Genomic DNA, 12,580 nt, shown 5'->3' on the forward strand with positions numbered 1-12,580 from the left:
GTCCGACTTCATGCATATGAAAATATGGTACTACTATAAATATTATAAAAATCCAAAAAAATGAGAAAATTGAACGAGTTCATTATTAAAGGAAGAAATGGGGGCGAGTGCATAATAAATTAAGACGTGCTCGGCGAATCTGAACGCATATCATTGGATAAAAACTGGACGAGGGTGCATTTACAGGTAAGTTCTTGCTGGAAAAAGAATTCTGTGGAATTCAGATTTCTTGCCATTGCCCACGCCTATATACACCTGCATCAGTAATAACATTATAACATGTCGATATTTATACAAGACCTAACCTCGACGGTATACAACTCGTAGATCGGTGCTAAGGGTGCTAAGGCCCCCCCATCGGCAGAAGCCCCCTCAACAGTACTTATACGCGGCGAAACGTTCGCAGGAGCTCATGCCCCCCCTCGCGGCTTCCGCCACCCCATTGTGCCCGAATTCGATCACGCTACGCCTACGCCTATATATAGTGTACACGCGCGCATAAAAGTGTTGTAAATCGTTCGGTACGATTCGGGGGCGATCGCGAGTCGTGACGGCGGCGGCGTAGCGGCGCTGCCCGCGCTTTGGTGGACGCCGGCAGGAGCAGTGCCGCGCAACGCCAACACGACGACGCTCTCGCCAAGCATCGCGCGCAAGCTGCACCGCCGCGACACCGCGCACACGTTCGTTGGCTGACCGTCGCCGCCGAAGCCGAAGCCGCCGCCGACACCGCCACCGCTGCCGCCGTCGCGCCAACAGTCGTCCCGGAACAAGCGTCCGTCGTCCGAAGCACGACACCGTCGCCGCCGACGCCGCCGCCCGACGTGAACACCGCTCGCCGCCGATAATACCTGTTATGCCGGTGGCCAGTGCCGTCGGCCGCCCGCACACGCGTCCCGCCGCACCAGCGTGGCCAGAAACGTGACTGTATGGTGGGCTCGCCCGGTGGGTAATCCCGCCTGTTACGGCATGCCAATACGCCGGGGACATGTCACCCAGCGCACCACTGTCATAGAGACCATCATCAGGAAGTTCGACACGCACAGTGAGTGTCATATTATAATAATATGTATAAATATGACTGCTGCGCGCGCGTCGTCGTCGTTTTATTATTATTATTACTATTGTTATTTGCGATTAGGGCTGGGATTTTGAAGCGATTTCCATTTTTGTTTTCGGCTTTTCCGTCGACTTAGGCCCGCGTAAGCTGAAAATGTGCGTTAAGGGGATCCCGCAGATTTTTTTTAACGACGTTTTTATAGTCGGCCCACATTTCACGACGAATACCTACAATATTATTCAATGGTTTTGGATCATTTTTCACATCTCATTTTTTATAAAGCGAATGTAAATTATTATTGTAGTAGTACAAAATGCATTGTTGTGATAAGAACCAGCACATCGGTAGACGTTTACATAATCATGTGATCAGATAATGTGAAACGTGTAATGGACAGTATAGATGTGCAGTACCTACTAACTGACCGACCATTGTTTTCATGTTTATAAATCATATAATTAAATAGGCAATAACAATAATATTATACTTTTTCTATTTTAGAGTCAATAGTTTTTTAAAGCGTTTTTGAAAAAAATATCTTAACTGTACCTAGAACACACGTTTCCGTTATATCGTTTTCCAACGCATTTTTGCAGTGCATATTTTGAGCTTTTCGAGGCTTTTTCGCACTTTTTGGGGCATTAAAATCCCAGCCCTAATGTTACTATACTTTTTCCTATTGTTGTAAATATAATGTGTCACAATGTCATTGTAGGATATATTCATAATAATATTATGCTGGGGCGCGATTTCAACGAAAAAACTAGAAATAAGCCCCCTTTTTTAGTTAGTCTGCGTTACATCACCCGACCACGCAGACAACTTTAGACTCTACTTCCCCCCCCCCCCAAACCACCAATTCATTAGTTAATAAATTTGTACTAGACTACTAGACATAATATTGTTATTATCATATTAATAACACTAATATACAATATGAATTTTAAGAAGTAATTTAATCGACCGTGAACGACATAATATAACTTATGTGTCACTTATAACTTATAACTGATTTGACAGCTGGACACACCCAAAAGTCCATTCCTCCAACCTCACTACCCCCCCCCCCCCAAATCGCGCCGATGATAATAATATTATTATTATTATGTATTCGCGACCACATCGCTATACATACACGTACGTCGTACAATATTATGATCGTCAATGTTTGCAGTCGTGTACAGAGGCTGTTGATCTTCATATTTCATAGTTCCGTAATAATAATATATTATATTTTGTTCTAATATCTAAACGATTGTATTAAAAACTCGTCCTGTGTGAGCGCGTGTTTGATTTGTACATACATATTATGCATACGTAGAGCGGTTTTCGAGTAGTTTTGGCGGTGTCCCGCAGTGGCATGCAGGTGTGTCACGAAAATCTGCACCGGCGAAGCATCTGCAGGTGTCATCGGGGGCGATTAATACCCACGACCGCGGTTGTAAGAATATACGCGTAGAACGTCCTCAATCACGTGCAGGTTTCGTTTAGAAATTTAAAAAAAAATCATCTCCTCGTGGAAACCTCGGCCTGTCTGCTGCAGCAACCGTCGCCGCGGATCCCACGCGTTTTCGAGGCGCAACACCCCGAGAGTATAATATTTACTTGTACTCATATATTATGTTATCATTATATTATTATTACTATACTTATACGCCACTGCGGCCGGTCGCCGCCGAATCGCGTTCCAAGAACGAATAATATATTTTTGTTGCCTAATCGTTTCAACCTTTTAACAACCGTTTTACAATATTATATGCCTATTGGTATTTTACACGTTTAATGGGCATTAGCGTTGTAGTAACGCTATTTTCTCTTTTACCCGCTCGAGTAGGCCCGTTCTCTCGTCGACCCGTGTCGACGGTTTGAACGTGTTATTATTATTATTATTATTATTATTATTCTCTAACGCAGAAGCGTTTTTGGCCCGAAGTCCTTTTCGAAACTTTCAAGCCCGGCTGACTCACCAGCATTTCAGCCGAGTTTTAAAGTTTTTCTCTCCGGGCCTTGGGGGCTGTATGATAAATTGCACCTGACCGTTGTATATAATTGACGAGTATATCTGTGTATAGTTAGTTTTTACATTTTTAACATAAAAGTTTTTTTTTATTTAAACGCGCCAAAACTAAAACCATTTAACTGTATATGGGTAACTGAGAACACGTATCGTAAATGTATATTATTTAATATTTCTGTAACCGAGTGCGAAATAACTTTTATAAATTAAGACACACAGTATAAAAACAATCTATTAAAATGTCAGTTCTAATGATTAATTTATAAAAAGTTCAGTAGGCATAAATATACAACGACTATGTATAAAGTGCAAAGTAAAACAATATTGACCGAGTCTTTAAAAACATTTTAAATACGTATTTTTAAATGTTATGTTTATTTTAACTTTTTTATTTTTAAAATGTTTTTACATTATACATATTATATATATTTTTTTCTTTTTTTTTTTGGACGTCTTGCAACTGTATTGGATGCAGTTAACATTTTAATTGTAAAAATTAATCTAAAATCTTCTTGAGTCGATAAAATATATCAAGCTTAAAATTTAGATAAAACAGAAATGAAGAAAATTAAATGCTATATACATCGTACGACTGAAGCCAATATAAATAAAGTAGACATATAAATTGTAAATAAATGTTAAAGTATTAAATGGCCACTGCTACCAAGCTAATACAAGGAATAAAAATACCACAAGACAAACATGTTATTCTGTGTAGTGGATTTGCAAAATCAAATACTAAATTCACTATTCAGTGTAATGTTTTTTTGTTAAAAAGATTGTCTTTACTCTATTTATTTTCACAATAACAATGACACAATTATCAATATTTTTAGATGACATAATAGTTGCAAAAAATAAAAATAAAAATATTAGTTATGTTCATTGTTTTTAATATTGATGGAATAAATGTTTTATGCTTTTCTTTTTCCGTCCCCTAAAAATACAATATTCAGTTCATTACATATTAACCTTTAAGTTAAAAGTTTATAAATTAATAATTTGTAAGTAGGTACGAGTAATTTTAATTAAAAAATTACATAAAGTTATCGGTAGTTATTGATTGAATAATAAAAATTTAAGCTGATTTATTTTGAAAAAAATATTATTTTTTCCCTTCAATGATTCATTAAATTTAATATTTAGTTTTAAACATGAATTGTCCATGTACATAATATAAGTTTTGGTGAAAACACGAATATCAATGGAACCTATGACTTACTGGTAAATCTTACGTTTCAACGACTGCTGTCGGATTGGTTTCAATAAAGCCTAGGATATACAAAATAGTTTGGTGAAACGTAAAATTGTCAGACTTTTACTAAACATGATTGTATAACCTAAGAATTAGGAAACCCTGATTAATTTTTCTAGTTTTACTTTTACAAACGATGTTTGATAAATCTTAGGATATACAATTAGTGTTGGCAAAAGTCGTAAATGTTAACTATTTGTGTGATATTTTTTAGTTGTTTTATACTCGTACCTATGGAATTAAAATATTACACGTTAACTTAAAAAATAAAAATAATTATTTTAGTACCTTTAGGTACCTACTATACATTAGCTTCTACTAGTACCCACATTAGATACACACGTTTATATCATTATTATATATTACTACTACAATGTTATAAATTATTGACTATTCAAAAATCGTATCATGAAACGAAGTAAATGACGATTCAAAAATGTATTGTGCAACTCGATATGTCACAGTATTGAAGCCTAAACAAATAAAAGAATAATTTTTGTAATAAAACATAATATATAATAGTAATTTATGTTTATGTAGTAATATACATATGATATTAAATTCAATATTATCTCAGTTATATTTAATAATAGTTTAAAGTTTTGCAGTGGTATTATAATTATTTATATAAAAAAATATATAGATATAAATTTGTGTATCTAATATAGTTGTTACTGTTAGTAGCTAATATGTATAAATAATCTAATAAATTTAAATAATAGTTTTATTATTTTTTAGTTAACATATAAATTTTAATTATATACGAGTATAAAGCAATAGGAAAACCGTACCACAATTGGTGACATTTTCTCGGATTTGTACCAACACTGAATGTTTATCCTAAGACTTACAAAATCTTGTTTGTAAAATTCTAAACTATTTATCGTGGCAAATCCTAGGTTTCACCGGAATTCTTATTTTTACCGACTAACCGTAACATGTACAATGTACATAATATATACACACATTTTTAAATTTTTTGTTTTTTTTGGCATATTTGTCAACAACAAAACTTTGAGTACGTATATATAATTATTTTGTAACTTGTAGTATATATTATTGATTTAACATTTTTCAAAGTATATAGCCTGTAGGAAATGTTTAAAGTTGTAATGAACTCGACTAAACTGAGTAATACCATTTTAGGTAAGGAATAAATAAGAAATTCACATGAATACGTATAAATACAATTTAAAACTAAATTAAAGCGCTCAGTATTTTACTAATAATAGCATTTTTATAACCTTATTTACGTGGAAATAGAAAAGCTAAGTTAAATAATAATGCAAAATATTATTAAATAAACTATGACCAAAAGTCTGTTATTTAGCTATACGGGTTCATAAAATATGTAAAAAACGCATTTTGTAATGACACAAATACGATAAAAATATCTCATATTTTATTTTAACTCACGTGTTTTTTATTGCAATGTTGTAAAATATAACTTACGTGTCCTTGATCCCAAGCACTTATTCAAATATGCCCATAATATTTTAACTAGGTAAACATGGTTTTAGAAAAATGTGTAATACAATAAACATGCTTATAATATAGGTAAATGAAAAAAAATAAAAAATATTTTCACTTTTGTTTTAATATTATATAAATATATAATGAAGGTTTTCCGCGGAAGCATTGATCAATGGTACTTATAGCAATTTATTTAGTTTTATATATTAAAATTATTAAGTTAAGTATAAAAATAAACTGCTTGATCCAGCCTTGCTTGATATATAGGTACCTACTTCATATTCTAATTTATTTACTTCATGAGCTGCAATTCTGAACTCATATTTTTTTTTAAACAAATGGCAAAAAATTTTTGCTCATTTAAAGTCATACATTATAGTAATAATACCTTACAACAAAAAAGTTAAATCAATAATTTAAGACATTGACGAATAAAAGCGTCAGTATCATAATGATATAATGAATAGGTAACTATAATTAATGTGTTTTGTACTGCAATAATTTTGAATGAATTAATTTCTGAAGTACAGTTTCCCTTTTCAATTTACTTGTCCTTCAACTTAAGTATGTTTTGATTTATCTCACAACAATTTGCTTGTATAAAATACTTGGTTAGTAATAATACTTTGAGTAATAATAATAATAATCAAATTTTCATTAGATAAATACTTACAATTCTTACGTATTGGTACATTCAAATACTCAATAACACATTGCGAATAATTCATACGACCACCTGAAGTATAAGATTTTGAATATAACAAAACACTTAAGATTTTTTGATTTTAAACTATATACTCGTATAATTCTATAAAATAGTATAAATAATTACTATAAATACATCTATTATGATGTTATTTATTATTTGTTTACATAGTTTAGTTTATTTGGAATACGTTAGTTGATTGGTTTTTTATGCAAGTTTAAATAGAGTAAATTATTTTTTTTAAATAAATGTCAGCAAAAAAAAAAAATTGAATTCACTTACACATCATCTTTTCTCGAATTAAATACTTTAAATATTAGATTTCATTTGATTAAATTCAAAAAATATGAATTTATATTTTTTACAAATATTAGAATACAAAATATTAAACTGTGTACAGAAAAAAAGTAAAACTATGATATTATCTAAGTTTACCTTAAAATGATTAGGTTGCCGAAACATTATTGAAAATGTACCTACCTACATAAAAAAGAAATTAGTGATTTCAACTTCCATGTTAATAATAATTATCATAACTTACATTTTTATAAATATCATTATTGAATTATAATATAGAATTCTGAATTTCTAAGATTCGAACCTTATGCATTTTATTAAAAATAATATACAATTCTTAAATATAAAACAATGATGTAGACGAATTAATAATAATAATAATATATATATTATAAAAACGTATTTTGCATTTTATTTTATTTTACTTTGATATACAATACAATAATTGGATATATTGTATTGCTTTATGTTGCGATAAAATTAAGAAGTTAAAAAAGTCCTTATAATATGTTTTGTCGTTTATCATTTATTTTTTCGGAGAAATAAGTGATTTATAAACTAGTGTTTAGCGTGAACAAAAAATATTACTTTTAAAATGGCAAAAATATTCAAATATAAAACCATCATGTTACAAGATATATTATGTATAATATTATAATATATATGTTTTAATAATACTATTATTTTGTTATACTGTTGTAATAATATTTGTTTGTTTTCGTTTTGTTTCTGTTTTTTTCTTTGTAATTAGTTTTTTGTTTGTTTTTAGTACACTGAGATTTATTTTAATCTTTAAAATAAAATAAAAATATATATGTACCTTCAGAAATGTATTTTGAATAAATGCAAATGAACAATTCAATTTAAATAAAATATTCATAAAATGCTAAAATTTTAGTATTCTAAAAATGCTTAAGTTATTTGATTAGAATACATTCAATTAAGTCTGGTGATGGAATAGAGTTTTGTTATTTTAATGTAATAAATATATCAATGCCAGATATGATATTTTGTCAAACATATACTTGGTTTTTTCAGTACCATATTAAAACAGTAAATAGTAAGTATACGATGATAGTAATCACGTAAGTAAATCACCAAGATGACTGTTCAATTTTTTCAGTAAAAAAATATTAAATAATCTTATATTTATTTTCCCCGAAGAAATCCGCTGAAAATTTTAAAATATAATATTTTCATGCTACATTTAGAATCTTGTGGGATCCCTATTAAATAAAATTGATTCTAAATGCATGAAATGTTATAATAACAATGTATTTATTTAACAGAATTGAATTGTATACAATTAACATTTTTAAGTATACTAAAATTCATTTAGAATATTACAAAAAATAAATTATTTGAAAACATGTGAGATGTGTGTTTAAATATTTGTATTAATTATTACATTTTCATGGTTAAATCACCACTTATCAGTTTTTGAGGGACTAACTTACACTTTGTATTTTTTTCATTTATTTATATGATTTATTTTTGTCTTGCGTGTAAAAATACTGCATTATATGACTCTTATGTTCTGTATTCTTTTAAAAAGATCTCGAAAAAAAGTTTTGACATCGGCATTTTTCACACGTTACACATCAAATACAATTTGCAACAAAAGCGGTCATATATTATGGTAAAATGGGCTTATAACTATTATAAACATACATAGCATAATACCACCAGGCACTAACATTAAAGAAAATATTTGGTTGTTAATTCTTAAGCTTAGCGAGTAGCGAGTTTTATTTAATAACTAAATAAAAAACATAACGCATATAGTAATAGATGATAAGTTACTTCGACATACTAATTCATTGTATCTACGCTATTTTTACACTACCTATTTTACCCTCACCAGAATTGTTAAATTAAAAAAATAGATACGTATAGGTTGATTAAAGTTGATGTCTTCCATGGGTAAATTAATTTTGACTTTTATTCGTCAATTTATACAATATCATGCCTAGCTTAGATAAACTCGGTCCAGATATGTGTAATAGCTTATGTGTGCTCATGTCTACTATTTAAAATGTTTACATTTTTAGAAACATTTAGTGATTGAGACGCTTCAGTGTAAAACTAAAAATATAAATCTAACTGGTATTTCCTATAGGTAAATACTCGTTAAGTATGCTACCTACAATTGTCTTTTATACCTATCTCCAGGCTGCAAACATATTTAATATCTACAAAATCAATAACTATACTTATGATAAATTAATTTAATACACTGGTAAATATTTGGTTGGATAATAAAATGAATAAAACTGTTTAATATAATTTAGGCCGTTAGCTTGCTCCTAACAGATAACTCACTGAAGATTTAGAATTAAATCCAGATTTAAGTGTTGATTGTCGAAACTATGGTCAACGTGCAGTCCAGGATCCCTAGGTTTTCAGGATGTATTAATGGTGACATTTTAAAGCACATTTCAGTGCGCAAAAACGTGATTAAGAAACGCTTATTCGTATAATATTAAATTTAATTAATCCAATCACTAGTGCACGACTATTCATTCAGATAAGCGGATGGCTTATGCAAACTAAAACCAGTCTTGGTTTTCAACATGATAGGTACGGTACAGTAAGCTGTAGTGAAAACTTCATTGATCCGATATCGGAGGACCATACTCAAAGTATAGAGCTATTATGGAAGTTGAAAAAACAAGCTCTCTATCAGCTTTAGGAGGAATGGTGAAGGGTCGCAAACATTTAACTGATGTGTTCGAGACTTTTTAGTGTGACTTAAAGCTGAAAAATATTTTTTAGATAAATTAAAATTTTTTACGAAGTAATATTTAAATGTTATGTTGCTGAAAATAAGATAAGGATAAATAATAAGATAGGTAAGATAAGATAATATTATCAGAGTATTAAAATGTGTGGGATACTTATTAGTAATTATTTAACGAATTTAATTTACGACGTAAGTAGCATTTTATGTGTAGGTGGCATACTTAACTACCTTATTTAAATTTAATATAGTTTTAATTATAACAATTCTAACACAAAATTGTTGATTTTCTACCATGCATTTGTGTTATTTGTTGGCATACTCACTAATTATTGACGAATACACCAGTTTTTTACTAATATAATATGAATATATTATATTATAACAATCCATAATATGTGAACTATTCTAATTAATTAGAACTTATAGGAGAACTAACTTTTTTTTAAAAGTGCACAAACTCAAACAAATTTCACACATTAATTTGTGTATTGAAGTTGTATGGCTTTTTTTGCGAGGAGTTATATTAATCCGAACCACTCTTTCTGAGACTACCAATGCGTGAGTGTAAATTTAAGCAAAATTTACAATTTATTTAACGTATGTTTAAATTAGATTGTAAATACCACCGAGCTGTGCTATTGATGTAATTCAATTAATCAGCTATTATCTCATTGAAAATAAATTATTTGGGTTTACCTATACATCTGTTTAGGTTACTCTTTAATTTTGATTTCGTATTTGAGTACGTCCAAAATTTAGCTTGGACTGTACAACCAATTTGTTGATATTCTAAATTACCATCATAACATTGATGTTATACTATAGCAACATTAATACACACATCGTGTATAAGAAACTGTGATTTTTAACACCTAGATTTTTTGTTTCAAATTAGGCATGGTTTCCGTGAAACGATCAGGCCAACACGGTGTATGTTATCATTATTAAAAACTACAATGCCTTTGGATTTCCGTAAAGATTTTAAGCGCAAAAGTGAGAAGTGTTATCATTAATCTATATTTTATGTCGTTTTTTTAACATATCTACTACCATTTTTGAATTTTTCAAAATTAATATATTTGCTTAATTTATTATTGACATTTTGTAGTATTAAAATATCTTAGCACGTATTCAGTCGCATTCGTTTCAAAATTAACAAATTAAACAAATAATCAGGCTTACAAAAATATTTTTTACCTTTAAGTAGCGACAGATATCAGTGGAATCAAAAATCACGATTAAAAGGTTTATCTTTCCCAGAAATTATTTGACCATATTTTTTTTTTACAAATATTGATATTGAAATTAAAAACTCACATTGTTTGTTTATCATAAATTAAAATAATATAATTTATTATTATGATCATAAACTATTATATTTTCACAATGCACAGTATATAGGTACTACGCTTACAGCAATTGCATTTTGTATATTTTACAGGTATTTATTGAATATTGCCTTATTATTCATAAATCTTCATTTCTAAATAATAAACCGTAATTGCATGCATTATTGTATGCTTGATTACTCAAACTAACACTAATTAAGTTTATGTGATTTTATGACGAAATCAAATATATGAACTTAAATGCAGTGTATTTATTGTATAGTAAGTACCTACATTATCATTTATAATAAACGATATTCAGTATAATTTTAAAATTGAGGCTGGAGGTATAATAGCCTATAAGAAATAGAAGGTTTGATGATCAGTAAGTATCGAAGTGTATTCATATAATTGTTGTATGAAAACAATAAAAGCTGTCGGCTGTTCAGAATGATTTAAAAAGTGTATACAACAAAAAAAAGGCGATCAAAATTAATTTTGTCCAAAAATGTTTTTGAGTGAAAATTCCTGATTTTGTTTTTCCTTATGATTTAAAAATTACTGAGATTTTTTTACTTTTGATCCCTTAGAGTAGTAATAAGATTTAATTTTCTACTGGAAAAGATGCTGAAGCAGTATGTTGAAGTATTTTTACTGCTTCGAAAGGTGATGACAGACAAAAGAAAAAAACACACATGATTGTAAAATAAACACATTCATCGCTTCTTTCAGAATCTAAAATGAACGACGAATAATAATGTTTATGTTATTATTATTGAAGCAGTCACGAGTAAATACGTAAACAAAACAAAATTATTATAGATTAAGTTACCTAAGCGAGATGAAATGAAAAATTGTTTTAACTATGTATACAAATTGTTTAGCAATATTTTCGAGTATCATTCAATGTACCTATATAATTATAATGATCGAATATTGAGTTTCATAAAAATATATAATGTCCTATTCAAGGCTCCGTTGTTATTACATCTTTCCCATCCCCTCGAACGCGTATTAAGTACCGTCAAACACTTCAGTGTCATATTATTATTATATAAAAGGTTAAAGAGCTTAATTGAAAAGAGGTAGACCAGTAAACATTGTGATTTCGGGCAGCACGAGGAAAGAGCCAAAAATGACACGTAAAGAAGTTATTACATTTTCGTTGGCCGTACAGTATAATCGCAAGCGGCTATACATAATTTTAAGTACAATATAATTTTAATTCATGAACATTAAACAATAAATGAGCAACAAACGGAAAAAAAGTAATAACAGTTGCGAAACTGAACGGAAAATGTCAAAACGCGGTAATCGGTGGTGTTTGAAGATGGTTGAGGGTGAGGATGACGAGGGGGGTGAGATGAAACAAATCACTTCACCACAGTGTGTTGGATAAATTAATGTTATACGAAAATATAATAAAAAACGGTTTGGGTACGGGAGTGTTGTCATATTTTGAATAATAAACGGACGTCCTTTTGAAAAGACCGTAAAGTAATATATTATTTTAGTTTATAGGACGAAAACTCTCGTCAATAGGAATTTTCCATACGTTTGAGTAAACTGTAAGCCAAAACATATTCATTCGGTTTGCCCCACTTCCGGACTTTAAACTCGTTTCGATATTACTGGTATTATTATTATTATTACTTCTATTATGAAATATGGTTTTTAAATATATCGGAATATATTCGCATATTA

At 29.8% G+C, this 12,580-nt stretch overlaps 1 protein-coding gene across 6 annotated transcripts in view; it reads left to right on the forward strand.

The window, feature by feature from the left end:
• Positions 1 to 605: 605 nt before the first annotated feature.
• LOC111032176 (potassium voltage-gated channel subfamily H member 2) overlaps positions 606 to 12,580 on the forward strand; it is a 128,799-nt gene continuing 116,824 nt past the window's right edge. For 5 of the 6 annotated variants that reach the window (XM_022312410.1, XM_022312415.1, XM_022312413.1 and 2 more), the window contains exon 1: positions 606 to 1,042. In XM_022312410.1, the coding sequence (XP_022168102.1) occupies positions 967 to 1,042 (76 nt within the window). In that variant the 5' untranslated portion in view covers positions 606 to 966. Of the gene's footprint in view, positions 1,043 to 10,443; positions 10,542 to 12,580 lie in introns of all 6 variants that reach the window. The other variant, XM_022312412.1, reaches the window with a different exon arrangement.

Source organism: Myzus persicae, unplaced genomic scaffold, assembly GCF_001856785.1.
Source record: "Myzus persicae strain clone G006 unplaced genomic scaffold, MPER_G0061.0, whole genome shotgun sequence".
Lineage (NCBI taxonomy): Eukaryota > Metazoa > Arthropoda > Insecta > Hemiptera > Aphididae > Myzus > Myzus persicae.